The 20678-nt window shown below is 42.4% G+C and overlaps 1 protein-coding gene across 2 annotated transcripts; it reads right to left on the bottom strand.

Moving 5' to 3' along the window:
- Positions 1-7612: 7612 nt before the first annotated feature.
- Positions 7613-19554, bottom strand: GCNA (germ cell nuclear acidic peptidase). Of its 2 annotated transcripts, XM_061353347.1 has the most exons (7): positions 19422-19544; positions 19019-19127; positions 18415-18586; positions 16378-16522; positions 14425-14563; positions 10421-10625; positions 7613-8003 (listed from the first exon to the last, which is right to left on the bottom strand). In XM_061353347.1, exons 2-7 carry the CDS (start codon positions 19035-19037, stop codon positions 7751-7753), a joined length of 933 nt encoding a protein of 310 aa, XP_061209331.1. In that variant the 5' UTR covers positions 19038-19127; positions 19422-19544; the 3' UTR covers positions 7613-7750. The 2 variants fall into 2 exon arrangements, with proteins under 2 accessions (XP_061209331.1, XP_061209332.1); XM_061353348.1 differs by lacking the exon at positions 19019-19127 and having other exon boundaries at positions 19422-19554.
- Positions 19555-20678: the final 1124 nt, after the last annotated feature.

The following is a 20678-nucleotide window of genomic DNA, read 5'->3' as shown; positions in this document are numbered from 1 at the left end:
ACCTTTGCTGCAGGGCGCAGCATGTGTTATTTCCATAGGCACCTTGATTCAGTGAATAATGTGATGACAGCTACTTAGTGTCTGGAGATTGTATTTGCTCTTTTACCTGGTCTTCATCATCTTAACATATTTCTGTGCTTACCCCCACTGTATTTGGTCTGTTTGGCTGGCTAGGACAAAAAAAATGGGCATGTAGTTACCTGGTCTGTATTTGGAAGGTGAAATTCATAGCAGGTTTCACCTGGAACCGTACATGACTTTTTATTGAGGTGGTAACAGTTTGCTGTTTTCTCTCTTGAGTACTGACAACAGGGCTGGGCACAGTCTGTCCAACAACCCTTTTGCAGTGCTCATCTCAACTTTTTGAGTGTGGAGCATAGTGTGGGCTGCCTAAGCTTGACCTTGAAATTGTGAACATAATTTTTATTTCCTGAGTATTGTGGCATCCGGGGAAATGCAAGTATAAACTGCTCAGGATAAAAGTATTGACTCTTGACGCCCTTACGCAAGGGCTTCTCATCCTCACGCTCTTTGGTGTGTCTGGTGGGATTGTGCCCTTGCTGAAGCTCGTCTTTGGTACCTAGAGCTAAAGTGCTTTGCTGACACGAGGTTAAATTCATCTGGGGGAACGTATTTTAATGCAGCCAGGGAGGGCAAACTGGCTTATTTGAAATCCTGAGGTCTGTTCAGCACGTGGTTCCCAATAAATGTTTGCTACCACAAGTAACAGTACCGATGCAAGTAACACCCAGCTCTGGGCAAATTCACTTTTATTTCAACCTATTTGAACTGGTCATGTACCAGCATAGCAAGTATCGCATCTTGAAAGCAAAGCTCCTCTGGTGCAGCTGAAGGACCCCTGATCCCAGCAGGAGGCCTGAGGCTGCTTTTCCATTTACCTATGAGAACAATGGCACTTGAACCGCAGGAGGATGTAGAGCTTTCGTGTGCATAACCCCAAATGCATCTACCTTTCCTAGCCTGCCAGGCGTGCGGCATCAGTGCAGGTTTCTAGTTCACTAAAGGGTATTACCTGCTAAACATTTAACAGTGACAAGGCTTCATCTGTACCATAGCTGATGGGGTGGGGGGGGGGGCTTACAGACCAGAACATACACAGCCTGTCCCAGAGATTGACTTTGCCGGCAGTCCCGGGCACCACGCACTCACAGGGACAGAGATGGGTATTTAGCCCCTGATGTCAAGAAGACACCGTAACAGAGCGGTGCCTGCAGGCAGACAGCACATTTCCGAGGGACCCCTCTTTGCTGCTGCCTTTCCCGCACCCTGGTGATCACAGAGCCCTGCAGGTAATGCACACTGCCCAGCAGGCAGCGTGCTGATGAACCGAGCCGTACAGGGACAAGGTCCTTGGATGCTGCCATGAAGCATTTCAGAGTGGCACGGGAGGAAGAGGTAAGGCCACTGGGGATGTGAATGGAAAACTCTCTGCTTAGGGCACAGGCAGCAAGCGCTGTGGGAACGTGCCTCTGCCTTCCGTGCATGCAGCAGCACCCCCTCCTGTTCGGTGCCTGCTGCCAGAGCCTGTCTGCTCTGTCGGTGGCATTAGTGTCGCAGCACAGCTAACATAGATGGGTGGCTATAACAGATCACTGCTCGGCCGCTTCCCTTAGAGAAAGGATTCCCTTTGTGCAGCTGCCTCTCACGGCTTGATGAAGCTCCGTGACAGACAAGACTATGTATATTTAACGATTCCTGCTTTTAATGCAATTAAATAGTTGCCCTGAAAAAATAAAGATGTCATCAGGCCAGGAGGACTTGTCTTTTGTCCTCTCTAATACTCTCTTACTAAGTCTCTTCCCTTTCCGTCTGTCTCTCTTCCCTTCCTGGTTCCTCTTGTACTTCTCTCCTGTATCCTCTTGGTCTCTTCCATTTCCTTACAGTCTCTGCCCTTCCGGTTCTGTTTTCTTACATTCTTTTCTATTCTCTTTCCATATGTTCTCCTAGTCTTTTCTAATCTCTGTTCTCTTCTACTCCCTTCTCTTCTGTCCTTTTGCATTTTCTTCTCTTCCCTTCTCTTTACTCTCTTCAATTGTCCTATATTCTCTTAGCCTCTTCCCTTCCCTTACGTTCTCTAATATTCTCTTACATTCCCTTCTCTTTTAAATTCTTACGTTCTCTTCCCTTATCTTAGATGCTGTTATAGTCTCTCCTCATATATTCCTCTTACATTATTTTCCCTTATGCTCTCTTAGAGTCTCTTCCCTCTTTGACATTCTCTTCCCTTTTTCTATAGTCTTACATTTTCTTATTTTCTCTTACATTGTCTTATCCTATGTAGTGTTTTCGCTTATCCCCGTCTCTCTTCTATATTTGCTTACGTATTCTCTTAGATTCCCTTCTTCCTTTATTTGCTTGTATACCCTTATAGTCTCTTCCATTTCCTTTTCTTAGATTCTCTAAATTTCTCTTCCCTTTTCCTGTATGCTCTTCAATTTTTCTCTCTTGGCTTCTCTTCAATTCTCTACTCTTCTAATCTTAGGTTCTCTTCTATTCCATGATATTCTCTCCCCCTATATTCTCTTCTTAGATGCTCTTCAATTCTCTAATCTTAATCTTAGATTCTGTTAGATCTCTTACGTTCCCTGATACTCTTTTCCCCTAGATGCTCTTCTCCAGTTATCTCTTGGATTCTGTTCCCTTCTATTCTCTTCCCCATATTCAGTCGTACTCTTGCCTTCTCTTCCATTCGATTGTCTCAGAACCTCTGCTGTTGTATTCACTCTCATTCTGCAGGAAGGTGGGAGGGAAAAAGGAGACAGGGAAGCAAGGAGGGAGGGGAAAAAAGGAAGGATTGAAGGAGGGAGGGAAAGAAGGAGCCATTTATGGTCATTTCTATCCCGGTTTTGCCCATTTCTGACAAGTTTAAGCCATTTTTTTTTCTATTTCCAACCCGTTTTACATCTATTTCCCCATTTCTAAACCGGTTTTGGCCATTTCTAATTCAATTTTGGCCACTTCAAACCCATCGTACGCATTTTTTTTTTGCCACTTCTAACCATTTTTTGATCTTTTCTGACCTGGTTTAAGCCATTTTTGGTAATTTCTAACCCATTTTAAGCCATTGTGGCTTTTTTTTTTTGTATTTCTAAACTGGTTTTGGCTGTTTCCAACCCATTTTTGCTGAATTCTGACCCATTTTAAGCTTCTTTTGGCTATTCCTAATGCATTTATGGCCACTTATAAACCGTTTTAAGCTTTTACTTGCTATTTCTAAACTCTTTTTGCCGTTTCTGAGCCATTTTTGACCACTTGTAACCCGTTTAAAGCCTTTTTCAATTTCCACCTCATTTTGGCCTGTTTCTAACTCAGTTTAATCCACTTTTTTCTTTTTCTAACCCATTTTTGCCCATTTGTCCCCAGTTTTAAGCCGGGTTTGACCATTTCTAACCTATTTTTGGCCACTTCTAACATGATTTATGCCATTTTTAGCCATTTGTGGCTAGAAGCTATTTTATGTCCCATTCTAACCTGTTTTAAGCCTTTTTGGCCCTTTCTAAACCATTTTTCTTCATTTCTAAGCAATTTTTTGCCACTTCCAACACATTTTTGCCCATTTCTCACCCGTTTTAAGCCATTTTTTTGTTACCCATTTTTCCCCATTTCTAACCTATTTTAATCCATTTTTATTTATTTCTAAGATATTTAGGGCCATTTCTATCCCATTTTTTTTTGCCCTTTTCTTACCGGTTTTAAGCTATTTTTGTCTATTTTAAACCCATCTTTCCTATTTCTAACGCATGTAAAGCTTTTTTTTTGGCTATGTCTGAACAATTCATGGCCATTTTTGTCCCTTTTTTGCCCGATTCTATCCCGGTTTAAGCCATTTTTTCTCCTTTCTACCCACTTTTTACCTATTTTAATCCATTTTGGGCCATTTCTATTCCATTTTTGACCATTTGTAATTTGTTTTAAACCATTTTTGCCCGTTTCTCATGTCATTTTAGGTATGGGACGCTCAGAAAAAGAGTTAGTAAAAGAGACTAAAAAGCAGGGACAGCTGAAAAAAAACTCCAAATCCATACAAACGCATAAAGAGAATAAAGAGCGCAAGAGCAGAATGTGATTGTAAACTGCTGCAACGCAAGCACAGAGGGATAAAAGTGAACAAGCCTGAAAGAATCTCTAATAAAAGTTCCCTTAGCACCTTAGCCCAGCCCCGGTATTGCAAAGTCTTCAGGTCCCCAGTCGACAGTTGATGTCCCCGGGGGATGTAAAGTGGGCTGGGAGCGGCCGCTGCTCTCAGCCCTTTGCATCCTGGGTACCGAAAAGTGACCGTGTGCTGCCACCACGTGTCCAGAGGTGGGTACTGCAGGTGCTGTAGGTATGGGGGGACGCGGGCCACGGCTCGCTTCTGCCATCGTGTGTCCAAACTCGGTACTGCAGGTGGTGGGGAATTGAGGGGGGGGGGAGCATGGAGTGGCGCAGGGCACGGTTCGCTGCTGCCATCGTGAGTCTAAATTCGGTACTGCAGGCAGCGGAGATGGGGCGGGGCAAAAGAGTGGCTCAGTGCAACGTTAGCTGCTGCCATCCTCTTGCCGAAAGCCGGTACTGCAGGAGGCGGAGCGGCACTGGCACCGGAAAAAGCTTGCATGCAACCCGCAGCCCCCGTTGGATGAGGCGCCCGTCAATCACCCCGAGCACCGCCCTTCCGCCTCTCTGATTGGTTTAGCTTCACCAGTGCAGCCTCTTTTTTGCAGTCCGGTCGGTTCCAGGGGGGCACAAAATTACAAAATGGAATATATAAACCTTTAGAATCAGTTTTAAGTAATGTTAAGTTTGATGGCTTTGTAACAGTAGCAATGGAAAATTACTGAGGTGCATGATACACAAGAAAAAAAAGGAGTACATCTAGAGAACATACTAAGAATTCTTGTACAAGATAAATTATAGTTGACATAATTTTAAAAAAACCAGTCTAGAAGAACAGGACACAGGGATAAGGGGTATCTGGGAACTGCAGGTGTCCAGGATGGGCCACAGTTAAACTAACTGATAAGTAGGAGGATGGGAGGATTATTATGTCTCTGGTGCTAACGAACCAATTAAACTGGTATGAGCATCTACTGCGCGTGCTCCAAAGGCTGCCAGAGGTGATGAAGATCGTTGGAAGAAGTAAAGGCCCCTCAGAGACCACCACCACAATTCTGTACTCATGCAGGGAACTCTCTGGAAAATGATGTAATCCATATGTAGCCTCATGAATATGTATGTATGCCCAGGGACTATATAAGGATGGCTTGTGTAGCAATATGGGGACACACGTTAGGAGGAGTTACCCCCGTGTCTCCGGGCGCCACAATAACGAATACCTGCTTGAAACCTGAAAACTTTGTTGGCAAGTTTGCTCCTGGAGTTTTCTCCGAATCACCCCAGCCCAGACAACTCCACTGCATTCTCAGCCAAGTTGCACAAGACATTTCTACTTGCTCTCCAGGCATTCTCATTTCTTTATATCCCTCTTTTACCTAGGCCTCAAGGATGAATGACTCCAAGCTGCTGGCCGACTTCTCTCTTTCCTGTTTCTCTAGATCTCTGATTGTCAAGTCTGGGAATCTAGCACACAAAGAGAAGAGAAATCAAAGGTAGCAAGCACCTTTAGCTGAGCAGGACATCATATGCATCAGCTTCTGATGACGGCAGCACTACATGAGCCATTACCAATTCCGAAGCAATTCAGTTCCTTTACCTGGAGCTTTAACCTGGCAGAGCCACTCTAAACGTCCTTTTTCATTGAGCTCTTCACTTCGTCCTCCAGCAGGTCAGGCACATCATTTACACTCAGTTCCATGGGGATCTCATGGACAAGCTTCGGCTTCTTGGGTGCTTTGTTCTTCTTCCCTTCCTCCATTTCAGTAGCTGTGCTGTCACCAGAAATTTTGGATGTTTCTTCCACTTTTCGCAGTTTATTTCCTTTGGGATCCCGTAACAGAAAAGTACATTTCCAGGCAAGGGAACAGATTTGGGGGTGTCATGGTTTAAGCCCAGCCTATAACAGAACCACGCAGCTGCTTGCTCGGTCCCCACTTCTTCCTCTCCCCACTCCCAGAGGGATGGGGAGGAGAATCAAAAGAATGTAACTCCCATGGGTTGAGATAAGAGCAGTCCAGTAACTAAGGTATAACACACACCACTACTGCTACCACCAGTAATAATGATGATAAGGGAAATAACAAGGGAAGAGAGTACAATTGCTCAGCACCTGCAGACCAATACCCCGCCTGACCCAAGCAGCAATCTGGGCCTTCCAGGTGACTGCCCCCAGTTTCTATACTGGGCATGACATGCTGTGGTATGGAATACCCCTTTGGTTAGTTTAGGTCAGGTGTACTGTCGCTGCTTGCTCCTGGCTTCTTGTGCCCCTCCTCACTGGCAGAGCTATGAGACTGAAAAGTCCTTGACTGGACTGAGCAACAACTAAACATAGGTGTGTTACAGCACTGTTCTCTGACTAAAGCCAAACCACAGCACTGCACCTGCTACTAAGAAAGAGAAAACAAAATAACTGTTACAACTGAACCAGGACAGTATCCACCTCTTATTCCATATTATATACACACACACACACATACACAGACAGATATCATTCCTTAGTCCATGGACCATTCCCATAAATTTGCTGTATTAATTCAGTCCATGATGTCAGGCTCCATTTATCATTAACAGCCTTTCAGGGCAGGAGAGACGGTGTGTAGTGTTGGATTGTTGCCTGCTGACAACACTGCAGAACTCATCTGGTTGCTGCTCAGCTCATCTGGTTTCATCATTGTTCACTCCTTGTTGAGGTGCTGACTGGAGGGAAGCCAGGGTCAGTCGATGGTGACCTGAGGACAGTTCTGGGAGACTCCTGCTGCTGCTGCCAGCTTTTCCCGTAACTTCACTCTCTGCTGATGATCATGACGGCACATACCTTCTTTTCAAAGCCCAGAGTGGTGGAGACGGGCATCTAACTTATGAGCTATAGAAGTGTTATATAGCAGGCAACAGCGTATACTTGTGTTCATTGGCTTCTATGACATCTCAGTCATAAAGGCAACTAAAACTCAATCAAGGCTTGATCTCACTACAGACCAGAGATCTGTGCAGAAACTCACACTTTCTCTGACAGATTTGAGGCATCACTTACCTATTGCCAAGAAAAAAAAAACAAAAAACAGCCAAGAACCACTCAAGAAACTCTATGGGAGAATGCCTGAACCCATATTGACGCCTTCCTCAGGCGTGGCACTGGAAGCCATCCAGACAAACCAAAGGATTTTAGTTTTTGGGCCTGGATTCATCTTGCATCCAAGCAAGAATGGACAGATGAATACCTAGCAGTTCTTCAGCACAGAGTCTACGGTGTATCAGCTACCCAAATGAAAGAGTAAATCCACTGCTCACTGGAAACACTGAAGACATGCTATGAAGCACTACATGTAAATACCGTTCAGAAAATTCCAAACATAACAAGTCAGTCCCATGAAGGGCTTTGAACTGCATTTTCCCAGGCACAGTTGATGTTTATCTGAAGTCTAAGACTGACCTGTGTATTGCCATGGACTTTCTATCACCATTACACTTCTTGTTCACTCCTGCCAATTTTAGAACAATCTGTAAGGTTTCCTTTATTAGAAGTATTTAATGCCAAAATATTATCTGGAATATTCCGAAACACATTCTTAGACTAATGCTATATACTACTACATGCAAAATCTAAATAGCATCAAAAAAGGAGTGTATTTAGATATTACAAGGAATCTTTAAGCCTAGTTTTTAAAGCAAAATTAGCACAGAGTTCCTGCACGACTTCTGCAGGACTCAGCCCAGGCTGCTCTCTCTTCATAAGTCCATACTTTTCTTCCACATGCTTTGCAAAGGGCATTAGACGTGTCCTAGCAGGAGTGCCACCCTTCCGAGTGGGCCGACTCAGGACCAGCTGCCCCCCACAGAATGCACACACAAAGTGCTCTGTGTCCAGAGACTTGGAATGACGTCCAGTCCTGAAATGGAAAAATAAGCACTTTGATTTCACAATTGCAGCAGACAGTACTTGTAGGAGGAAAGGGCTCCTTTCTCTTCTGCCAGGATACTTAGGTCAGATTTCTAAGCTAGTACTTTAGAACAAGGAACAGACTACATACTTCACACAGTGGAACAATCAAATCTGTATTATACATTTCTCTACCCTAGAACTTTTTCCACTGCTTTTTCAGCTTGGGTCCTTCTTGTGTCTCTTTTACTCTCAGTCTAGTAGTATAAAGTGCTGCAACAATTCAAAACACCCCCACAACCCATGTATGAACTACCCCTCCTTCAAGTTTCTCCCCAAAGCCATCACCATGAAATCTTATCACAGAATCATAGAATGGTTTGTGTTAGAAAGAACTTTAAGGCTCATTTAGTTCCAACCCCTGCCATGTTGCTCCAAGCACTGTCCAACCTGGCTTGAACACTTCCAGGGATGAAGTAGCCACAGCTTCTCTGGGCAGGCTGTGCCAGGGCCTCATCACTCTCTTAGAAAATAATTTCTTCCTAATGTCTAATCTTAATCTCACCTCTGGCAGCTTAAAGCCATTCTCCCTTGTCTTGTCCCTACAGACCCTTGTGAGAAGTCCCTCTCTAAACTTCTTGTCAGCTCCCTTTAGGTATTCGAATCTTCTCAATGCTCTGTTGCATCTAAGTAACTAATGCATTGCATAACCATATTAACTACTTCCAGAAGATTCTTTTATATGTGAAATACTCTTTCCCTCTGGCACTTCTAGAAGTAGCACGCATGGCCCTGATGGAAAAAAAAGAAAAATTCCATGCATGCTTTGTAAGGATAAATTTAGCCCTTAAAGAGGAGGGGGGGAGGGGGAGATAATTTATTCTTTTTTAATATTAAAATCCCCCACACCATTATCAACCATTTTCCCAGGCTATGCAGAACTGAATTCACTAAACTTCATGCTCTCCCACTGAGACCAAGGTCACTGCATATGATCTTCCAAGAAAAGGTGACTCTTTCCACACCCATGAAAGTTAAAAAACCTGGGAAATTACTATAGTAACTATTACTTATGCTTGATCTCAGCAGCACATATAGTTCTCATTTAACAAATGCAGTAAGCAAGACAGAAGTCTGATGACCAGTGTTGCAATCTATAGGTAGGTATGTCTCCAACTTCAGTTCTTCACATTACAGTGCTGCTGATGCCTGTGTGGCTGCAGATATCTATTTTCCTTTAATAGATACACAAGCTGAAAGAGTCCATGAGATAAAAGATCAACTAGAAAACTGGCTACAGGTTTTATAGTTTTAAACCAATAGAAATCATTACACTGTTGGTTTCTAAATTTTACTTAATACTACTATAACAAGAGTAGGAAAAATGTTTAGTCTTAATTCAACTCAAAGATACAAATCCCAGAAACTTTATACTGGTACTTTATTCTAGTATCTAAATACTGTGACACATTTTGTGCCTAGTTTTTATGGGGATTTGTTCTGCTTTTAAATTCCAGTTACTACTGACTTCCTTCAGTATCAGATGCTCCTCAGTATCTTTCAAGGATAAACATAAAAAGCAATTCAATCGACCATGATATGTCTAGCACTCCCTGTGGACTGCTTTTCCTTAGATCAAACCTAGACTGTTGTCCTGGCACATTCAAAGTAACATTCAAAGATGTTACTTTCTAAAATGTAAAATGTGAACAGATGTCAAATGAACTTGGAATGGCTCATTTCTGCAACAAATGCTAGTATTTTACTTACATGCATTCTACAGGGATGTGCCAGATCCATTCGTTGTTCTATCAGTATAGGCCTACAAGTATTACTCTTGATATTGTTTAGAGGTGGACCTGGCAGTCCTGGGATAACAGTTAGAGTTGATCTTAAAGGTCATTTCGAACCCAGCTGGTTGTCTGATGTAGTACTCAGGTAAGAGTGGAAATATTCCTCCTACCAAAAAGCCTATAATGGGATCAACTGATCATGACATCAGAGTTAAGTGGTCAAAAACTTTCACAAGTTCACTCAATATAAACTACAGTAGAAGGTGAATCCAAATTTACATCATTTGAGCAACGTTTGAAAGGTGAGAGCAGCCACATGAGGTGACCTTTTCCTGCCATGTCATTAAAAGCTAAGGCACATATTCTGATCTCTTACTGCTTCTCAAAGACCTTCCATCATCACCAATGGTTCTCGGAAGACACTTCAGCCTGTCCTCACCTCTGAAATAAAACTGAGACTACCTGAAAACAAACATGTGGAATGGCATAATGAGGTTCTGACGGCTTAGGAAGCGTGAAGTGACAACTCAAGAGTAACCCAATTTAACAGACCCATCATTTCCAGATATAGGAGACTGCCAAACTTGAGACAAAGTTAATACACAGTCATATGCAAGACCAAAACATTACTCACGTAGCTTTGCACAGATCACACTCATAGATGAATTTGTAATTAATCTCATAGCTGTGGCAACGTGCTACTACCGGCAGTTCTGGATGAATCACAGCTGATTTACTGGCATAGTATCTCCAGAATCGTCCATGTCCATCGCGAACACCATTGATCAGCCAGGTGGCTGCATGACAAGCTTCATGAATTAGCGTATCTCGAACACGATCTTGGGGTAAGGCAAACAAAAGATACTGAGATCAGTCAGGTACAGGGAAGTACAGACTTTCATCATTGGTCAATGCTTTAACACTTACAGAGATGCAAGACTTCATCAGGGATTTCAGTGATAGGACAAGATGTAATGGGTTCAAACTTAAACAGGGCAAGTTCAGGGTAGATCTAACAAAGAAGTTCTTTACTGTGAGGGTGGTGAGGTGCTGGAACAAGTTGCCGAAATAAATGGTAAATGCTGCATCCCTAGCAGTGTTCAAAGCCAGCTTGAACAGTCTTGGGTGACATGGTCTAGCATGAGGCATCCCTGCCCATGACAGGGGTTGAAAGTAGATAATCTTAAGGTCCTTTCCAACCCAAACCATTCTACAATTCTATGACTTATTTTGGAGGTTGGAATTACCAGTGTTTTGATCAGATAAAATGTCCCAAAACAAGATTTTACTCAGTGGATTTCCAGTTTTGTGATTAGCCTTAATTCTGCATCCTAGTTACTTCCCTACACACCTAATCTGTTTGGGATTTTTTCTGCTTGGTTGGTTTGGTTTTGGGGGCTTTTTTTTTTTGTTGTTGTTTTGTTTTCTGGGTTGTTTTTTGTTGGGCTTTTTTTGTTTCTTTTTTTTTATTTAGATGAGACCCTAAACACCTTTATATAGACCAAGATTCATTGACATTTTTTTTTTGTAACATTGATATTTTTCCTCCAGAAACAACTAGAGTAGAGCACTAAATTTTCTCCACAATTAGAATGGAATATTTCAGTTGGACGGGACGTACAGTGATTACTTAGTCCAACTGCCTGACCAAAAGTTAAAGCATAGTATTAAGGGTATTGTCCAAATGCCTCTTAAACACTGACAGGCATGGGTTGCATTGACCACCTCCCTAGAAAGCCTGTTCCAGTGTTTAACCACCCTCATGGTAAAGAAATGCTTCCTGATGTTCAGTCTAAAGGTCTCCTAGCACAGCTCTGAACCATTCCCATATGGCCTATCTCTAGATACCAGAGAGAGAAGCTCAGCAATTCCCCTCTTCAGGAAACTGTACAGAGCAATGAGGTCACCCCTCAGCCTCCTTTTCTCCAAACTAGACAAACTCAAAGTCCTTTGTCACCCCCATAGGCCATTTCTTCCAGACCTTTCACCAGCTTTGCTGCCCTCCTCTGGATGCATTTAAGTACCTCATGTCCTTACTATGTTATGCGGCCCAGAACCACACACACTTAAGATGAGGCCACACCAAAGCTAAATATAGCAGGATAGTGACTTCTCTTCACAAGCTAATTATACTGTGGGTTGATACACCCCAGGATGCAGTTTGCCCTCTTGGCTGCCAAGGCACACTGCTGGCTCCTACTGACCCTGCTGTCAACCAGCACCCTAGATCCATTTCTGCAGAGCTGTGCTGCAGCCATTCCTCTCACAGTTTATACTTGTGCCCAGCATTATTTCATCCCAGGTACAGAATCCAACATTTGGCTTTGCTAAATTTCATCCCATTAATCATCACCCAATGCTCCAATCTAGCTAGATTCCTCTGCAAGGCCATCTTCCCTCAAGAGTTCACAACCTCTCCCAGTTTGGTATCATCAGCAAACTTGCTAAAGGTGCATTCAAATTCTGAATCCATATAATTGATAAATATATTGAACAGGACTGGCCCTATAATGAAACCCTGAGGAACACCACCGGTGAGCCGTCACCAGCCAGATGTAGTTCCACGTACTGCGACCCTTTGAGATCTGCCCTTCAGCCAGTTCTTCACTCAGAAAACCATGAACCTATTCATCCCACAGTTGGACAATTTGTCCAGAGGGATGCTGTGAGGGACAGTATCAAAAGCCTTACTAAGTACAAAAAAAAACTACATCCACTGCCTTCCTTCATCCACTAAGTGGCTGACCTTATCATAGCAGGATATCAAATCAGTTAAACAGGCCTTTCCCTTCGTGAACCCATGTTGACTGCGTCTTAAGTTGCATTACTCTTTAACTGTTGTTCAACAGTACCCAATACAATCATCTCCATAATTTTTGCAGGAAGTGAGGTTAGACTAACAGGTCTCTAGTTTTCTGCATTTTCCTCCATGTCCTTCTTGCAAACCAGAATAACACTGACTGTCTTCTAGTCAGCAGGGACCTCCCCAGGCTCCCAAGACCTTTTGTAGATGATCAAGAGGTGTCCTGCTATAACTTTGGCTAACTCTTTCAGTACTGTGCGGTGAATCCCATTAGGCCTCATGGACTTGTGACATGTATGCGGACATACAGCTGGTTCTTTACAACTTCAGTGTCCACACTTGTAGTCCTCTGACGCAGGAGGCTAAGCAGCCCAAGGTCTGACAGTTCTAGTAAAGACTGAGGCAAAAAGTAGCATTGAATACCTCTTCTTTTTCTTTCATCCCTATTAAGTCTGATCACAAACATCAGTCCAATGTTTTCTTTAGATCTCCTCTTGCTATTAACGTACTTTAAAAAAAGCCTTCCTTGTTATCTGACAACACTGACCAGTTTCACCTCCAAATGAGCTCTGGCCTTTCATGTCTTCACCCTGCATATAAAAACCATAGCTCTGTAACCTTCCTGCAAAGCCAGACCTTACTTCCAGAGATCATACAATTTCTTTTTCCCCTTGACCTCCACAAGAAGTTCCCTGTTCATCCAAGCTAGTCTCCTGCCCTGCCTGCTTGACTTACAACACAGGACTGTTTGCTCCCCTGCTTCTAAAAGGTACATCTTAAAAACTGATGAGCACTTGTGGACTACTAAGCCCTCAAAAGCAGATTCCCAGGGAACTCTGTTGTAATTCCAGAGCAGTTGTATGCTCGTTCTGGAGCACCTCTTCTATGGAGACAGGCTGAGTTAGCCTTGTTCAGCCTAAAGAAGGGAAAGCTCCAGGGACACCTTATGAGTCATCCAATAAATAAAAAGGCCGACAAGAAAGCTGGAGAGGGGCTTTGGACAATGGCCTGTAGGGACACGACAAGGGGAATGGTTTTCACCTGCCAGAGGGGAGACTGAAATGAGACTGAGATGAGACATTAGGAAGAAGCTCTTCCCTGTGAGGGTGACAAGATGCTGGCACAGGGTGCTCAGACAACCCGTGGTGGCCCCATCCCTGGCAGTGTTCAAGGCAAGGCTAGACAGGGCTTGGAGCAATCTGCTCTAGTGGAAGGTGTCCCTGCCCATGGCAACGGGTTGGAAATGGATATTCTTTATGGTTCCTTCCAGTCCAAACCAGTCTGGGATTCTATGATACTATGATCTCTCATGATCTGAGATATGATAAGATTTATTAAGCTTATTTAAAAATATTCTATCATTTATAGAACTAGTTCTTCTATGGTAAGTGAAACAGTAAGTTCCCCAAATTGAGAGGGGATGAGGGAAAAGTAACAGTTACAGTACCCACCACACAACAGAACTTAATTTGACACTGACCTATCTTTATTCCAGATTCAAATACGACCAACAAGGTGGCTAGTTATGATGGATGAGTCAGATTTTAGATTGCCATTATAGTACATATGAGTAACCTACAGTTCTTCAAATCAATAACATAAGCAAAATATTGCATTTAGCATTAACGTATCTGTTCTCACATTTCTGTAAAGTTGTCTAGCCTCTCAGAAGGGTTGTGAAAACAAGTACTACACTTAATGGAATTATTTATTTAAGATAATATGAAATATCAAAGCAGGGTCCTGTTCCATATCAATTAAGCCTCACATTCATGTTTTTATCTCTAGAACTTGCTTTCTCACAGAAGAATCAATGTATTTTTTCTTTTACCTACCTGCAGAGTCACAGACTTTCTCAGAAAGTTCTATTCTAGCGTAACGCTTTGCTTCAGGACCTTCTGTCTGCCCAGTTACACAATATCCTGCTGTTTTTCTCATTTTCTTATTCCAGATTATTTCCATTTTGTCTGGTAACTGCAAAACAAAACAGTATGTGTAATCTGCCCTCTCCTACATCTCTCCTTCCGGACCTCTGGCTTCCCCTTATATTTACTGCAAAGCCAGCAAAGGATGTGCCTGTTAGTGCCCTTAACACTCTTGTCATTCAAGATGCAAACCCACCCTCCTCCTTGTCATTCCCATCATCAGTTTTTCTGTAACCAACACATGGGAGTTTCATAATGCAGGATGAGACAAAAAGTCCTTTGGCTCCTCTATTCTGCCTCCAACAGTGGCTAACACATGCTGCTTAAGAGGAAATACAAGGTCAGCAATGAAACATAAAAATTTCCTCTTCAAAAAAGATGACTTTTATTTTTGCTAGTCATTTTGCAAGACACCACCTCACTGAGGCACAGGTGGTTCCTCTTTATTAAACAGCCCTTAGAAGTGTTTTCTGGTGTTTTGGGGAGTACATGTATGTAGGTTCTTAAACGTGTGCACGGTTAGCACACAGACCACAATTATAGTCTCCTATCAGAAGCTCTACTGCTTAAAAATTTAGAGGTCAAGTACCACTTGCTTTGGTTGTTATGAACCTGCAACTTTCCATTTTAATTTGACACACCTTCACACTGCGAGAGGGTGAATAATCATCCCTTGCTTATTCTCTGTGCTGCTCCTGATTTGATAACCCCTCATAATATCTCAGTTAACTCTTCTTTTACTATCAGGTTTTTTGTCATCCAAATTAGTTAATAAGCTTAAATAAATGGTCCAGCAGTAGTTAAGTAGCTAAGTGCTAGTACAGGTACACGGCTGAAGCACTGGTAATCAAAATATTTTGCTTTCAGCAGTAGTGAGCCTGATCAGCTCAGCTCCCATGACCTCAATGTGTCCTTGCTCAGCTCCACAACATTTTCTCAGCTGCACAGACACCTTTTGCCTCCTGAAGGAAATGCTATTGGAATTACTGGGAGAAGCATCCTTCCTTTCACAGATGTTTCTCACCAAAGGAGAATCTCCAGTATCCCAGAAGATTTAAAGGTCAAGACAGCAGTTCTCTGAAATTGAATCTTCAATTTGAACACAGCTTACAGCTTTAGGTTCACCCAAAACTGTTAGTCAAAGAATAAACAGCTTTTTTGTCCATTCCAGAATGGCAAACATGAACATGCAATAGGAACGAACGAAATCTGCATGTTGCATGACATGCCTTAGCAACAAAGGGAAGAGCTTTTACTCATTAGCTAGCTCCCTTATCCCCAACATATGCTCCCACCACTTGCCTTTTGTCAGCTGGAGGCTAGAAAGTTGTGTTACAATTAGCTATTAGGCTATGATAATGCCGAAGAGTTCACTAGTACATGTTACTTCTGTAAAAGCTTAATGAGCAACAGTGGTATGCAACCTTCTTTCAGCAGCAAAGCCATAGCTGCCTTTGCTGGAGTCTACTACCACAGAGGTAGCAACAAAAACGTTCTCAGGCTGCTTAGCTGATAACCTTGCAGGTACTATAAAATCCATGAAAATAAGTATCAGTCACCCATTCAAAGATGAAATGGATCAAAGGCCCCTCATGTAGCAGTTTCTCTCATCAAGGACTCTTGGACAACATCCAGACTGCTCGCTTACAGATGGTACACCGCTACAGCTGGGAAAGCAAGCCAAGCTGTAAACCACTGCACCACAGTGGTAATAAAACCCTTTCAAAGAAATTGCTTGTACTAATTCAAACATAAGCCATTGCTTAGCTTCTACTAACTGAAGAGGATAAAGAGCAATCGCATCAAAAGGCAAGAAGCAACATTTTAACATTTTAAAATTGTAGGTTTTGTTTTGAAGCCAACCTTCTGGTCAAAGATGGTGCTATTATAGAGACAGTAGAGTTTCCATGCCAGCTCCTCTTTATTTTTCTTAAAATACCTCACACAGTGGGAACCTGGATTTGAGAGATCTTGCAAGAAACAGCCAGGCACTGAGCACACCCGGAGCCTGCAAGAAAAAACATAAAGCAGTTTACTGAAGTAAATTGAAAAATAATAGCCACTTCATAGCCAATAAAGATCTCTGGGATGCTGCCACTGACATAAAGCTCTCCTGACCTTTCTCTGGCTTGCCCTCAGGAGGCAGTGGGAAGCACCGGCTTATAGCATCTTCTTCCCCCTTCAGGGGCATGAAGGAGCAGAGCTGTTGCAACAGAATCACAGAATCATAGAACAGTTAGGGTTGGAAAGGACCTTAAGATCATCAAGTTTCAACCCTCCTGCCACAGGCAGGGACACCTCACACCAGACCATGTCACCCAAGACTCTATCCAAGCTGGCCTTGAACACTGCCAGGGACGGAGCATTCACAATTTCCTTGAGCAACGTATGCCAGTGCCTCACCATCCTCATAGTAAAGAACTTCTTCTTTATATTTAACCTAAACTTCCCCTGTTTAAGTTCTAACCCATTACGCTTTATCTTGTCACTACAGTCCCTGATGAAGAGTCCCTCCCCAGCATCCCTGTAGCCCCCTTCAGATACTGGAAGGCTGCTCTGATGTCTCCATGCAGCTTCTGTTCTTCAGGCTGAACAGCCCCAACTTTCTCAGCCTATATTTATACAGGAGGTGCTCCAGCCTCCTTATCATCCTCACGGCCCTCCTCTGGACTTGCTCAAACAGCTCCATGTCCTTTTTATGTTGAGGACACCAGAACTGAACACAACACTCCAAGTGAGGTCTCATGAGAGCAGAGGAGAGGGGCAGGATCACCTCCTTCGATCAACAGTTCTGAAATTACTTTATTAATTCACAAAACTAGATTATGAGGACTCCTAAATAGGAAAAGAGGGTAGCTCAGATCTTTGTGACACAGTGAGCCATTATTATACCAAAACTTGATCCATATCTGAACAGCCCTAACACGATCACCCACAATAAAGAGTGTTTTCAGAAACAGAGAAATTATTAAACCAACCAGCTTGGGAAAGACCTTCAAGATCATAAAGTTCAACTGTTCCCCAGCACTGCCAAGGCCAACACTAGCCCATGGCACTGCAGGCCTTGTCTACACAGTGCGTGAACACTTCCAGGGATGGTGATTCCACCACTGCCCTGGGCAGCCTGTTCCAATGCCTGAGCACCTTCTGGGGAAGAAACTGTTCCTAATATCCAGTCTAAACCTCCCCTGGCACAGTTTAAGGCTGTTTCCTCTTGTCCTCTCACTTGTTCCTTGGGAGAAGAGACCAGCCATCTCCTCGCTCCATCCCCCTTACCTTTTGGGAATCCTCAGGAATTAACTCAGGGGAAGCAGGTATTTTACCAACTCCAATACTGCAGCATTCTGACAAAGTATCAGCTTTGAAGACACCATTTAAAGGTTTTGCATTGGTATAAACAATCATTAAATGACTAAAGGAAACATCACATGGCTAAAAGGAGAACAAAGGCAGCTACCACCATAAATGAAAAGGATGTTCTCCTGAAAAGCTTAAATGAACTGGTGAAGTGTCACAGAAACGTCTAAGTGACCTAAGTGAGGTCACAAATATCAGATGGATAAATAGAATGCATAGGGCCAGCCATGTTAGAAGTATGCTGTGCCAAGACAAGGAATAGCAACAGAGCTACCATTTACAAAAAAGATCTGGTATTTGCCACATTTTTTAGTCATTAATTCCTCTAAGCAGAGATTAGTTTATATTCTCCCTGTTACACCCATGACTGAAAGTTTTGATGTACAGCTACTTAACAACTGGTAATTTGGTAGCAGAAGTTTCTAGGTACCAGAAAAATCAGAATGTCATCCTAAGCAAAATGCTTAGCATCTATTTGTCCATCTATATTTGGTCACAGAACATAGTAGGAAAAAAAAATAACCTACAGAAAAACAAATTTACCTTTTCTCTGTCTTTGCTGACTGGGAGCAACTGGCCAATTTGTTCCTAGGAATTCTTGCAGAAGCCATTATCCTGGAAGTTGTTTCTTGAAGTGAAATGGCATTTGGCCTTGGTGTCTTGACTCCCTTCCCTTTCAAAGGCTGGCCATCTTCACAGGGTGACTTGTTATTTTCTAGTTCAACAGAAAGAGTCACAGGATTACAAAGAATATGGAACACAGACATCAGCAACTAAGTAAGACAAAGATGAAAAAGTTAAATACTCCACCTCAGCACACACACTCTTACTGTGCATACTTGAATACAAAGTCTTATACAACTGAGGGAAAGGTAATCTGCTGTTATATAGTACAAAAATTGACATTCTATGAAGGAGTGGCAGACGTCAAGCTTTCAAACATTCAGCTAGGAGGAACTGGAGGGAAAAGCATTTGTGACCTCACTTAGGTATTTCTGTAACACTTCACAATTCAAAATACACCACCAGAACACTGGGAGCAGTAATGCAGAGACACCATTTGAAGAAAAAAAATTACTTTAACCTTCCGTCATGTACCGTAAGTCACATTATTTGTTTCACAATCAAGTTGTGATCAGATAGCTACCTATATCCCCATTCCACATCTGGACAGACTAGTAAAATGAGTGACCCTCACACCAGAAATCAAGGACTGCTTCAAGGTCTGCGGTTTCAGTAGGCCTTTTCTCTGTTGGCTGGGGAACATCATTCAAAACCACCAGTTAGATTTTTTTTTAAGAACAATTTTTAAAATGACTACAGTTACAGGAATTATAAAAACAAGCAATGCTGAAAAACTTAAACTTTGATACCACAAGACTAATAGAATCACAGTACTCAGAGGAATAATTTCTGATTGCATCAAATTCAAGTGCAAGATACTGGGTTGCACTTCTAAAACATATGCCACACAAATGAAAATAATTAGGCAATCAGCACTACACCACTGCTGTCAGCAGCTTGCAAGTCCGCCAAGAACAATTGCTCACCTCTTGTGCTTGGTTGGTGGACAGTTTTATTTGTGCTTAAGATAAGGTTTTGAGCTATACTTCCTTTCCTTATCTGTTCTATTAATGATTCAAATTCACCATCCGAGCTATCTGATTCTATCTCTGTACTTTGTTGTAATGTCACAGTTGGCACGTTATTTTCTGTACTTTTTTCACAGCTCCTTTCTCTCCTTCTGGGTTGCAAGTCTGGACTGCCTCTGGAGATTGACTCTCTTAGATTTTGTGGAGGTGGGAGTTTTATCCATTTCTGACTCTCTTTCAGGTCTTTTACTCACCCTTTCTGGTAGTCAGATTCTACAAAGACAGAATCATCAGTGTCACTTGAAGCCTCTGGATACTGCAGTTCCTGACAGCAACTGTTTTTCTTTCCAGAAGGCATCCACTTCTTCGTGGTCTGAAGATCCTTCTGTCCTGCAATTCAAAAGAAACAGCTTAAAGTTTTAATAATTTCTTTTAGGAAATTTACCTCTGTCTTAACAGAAAAAAAGAAAAAAAGTCCTTGAAAAAGATAAGTAAATACAAAGAATAGAAACATACCTTCCCATTTGCTTTGTTATACCTTGCCCATTTATCGTCATACTAAATGGAAAGTCACCAAAAGATGTATTTTTTTAATACTTTTTTTTTTAATTACCTTAAACCACATGCATGTACACCTAAGCCATCAAGCCTAACAATTCTAAGTAGTAACTAATGCTGGCATGATTTTCATTCCCAGTAACAAAAGCTATGTGCATGTAGAAGCTGAACATTTCATATTAAAGTTTTATACAACCACCAAGTGAAGATCAGACCATAGCCTACAGCACAAACCGCACATCTACCAACAAACAAGGCTTCTAACATCTCAAATTCGACCTATCAGGAACAAGGGATCAGGTCAGATCTCTTGGTGACTTATTTTTAATTTTAATGATGCTTCTGGTGCACTGTGCTTCCTCCACTTCACTTCCAGAAACCATTCCAATAGCTTTTTACAGCCTGCAGTTGGTATACATGTTTCAAGTTTGACATTCTCACCAGCTGCAAACAATCCCATCCTTCTTCATCAGGGGTCAAAGCTTCTCCACGTTTACATGAGATCACTGTTATTATCCCTCATTTACCAAAATTCTATCACCTGATCACTGGCCTACTGGCTGTGTGAAGAATTCCACAGCCCTGTTCACTCATTCTACTGAAGCCCAGCTTGCACTTATCAATTGGAAGTGCACCAGACAGGTGTAGTCAGGCTCT

The sequence above is a fragment of the Neopsephotus bourkii genome, unplaced genomic scaffold (assembly GCF_033783945.1).
Source record: "Neopsephotus bourkii isolate Nb327-2 ecotype Australia unplaced genomic scaffold, CSIRO-AGI_Nbou_v1 NB_668, whole genome shotgun sequence".
NCBI lineage: Eukaryota > Metazoa > Chordata > Aves > Psittaciformes > Psittacidae > Neopsephotus > Neopsephotus bourkii.
The sequence above is the reverse complement of the archived record's forward strand: the minus strand, read 5'-3'. Positions and strand labels throughout refer to the sequence as shown.

Coding starts and splice junctions, on each gene's coding strand:
- GCNA (XM_061353347.1), bottom strand. Junction 16,523..18,414: donor TCAGCAAAGACAGAGAAAAG/GTAAATTTGTTT, acceptor TTTTTCTTGCAG/GCTCCGGGTGTGCTCAGTGC. Junction 8,004..10,420: donor TGTGATCTGTGCAAAGCTAC/GTGAGTAATGTT, acceptor TTTCCATTTCAG/GACTGGACGTCATTCCAAGT.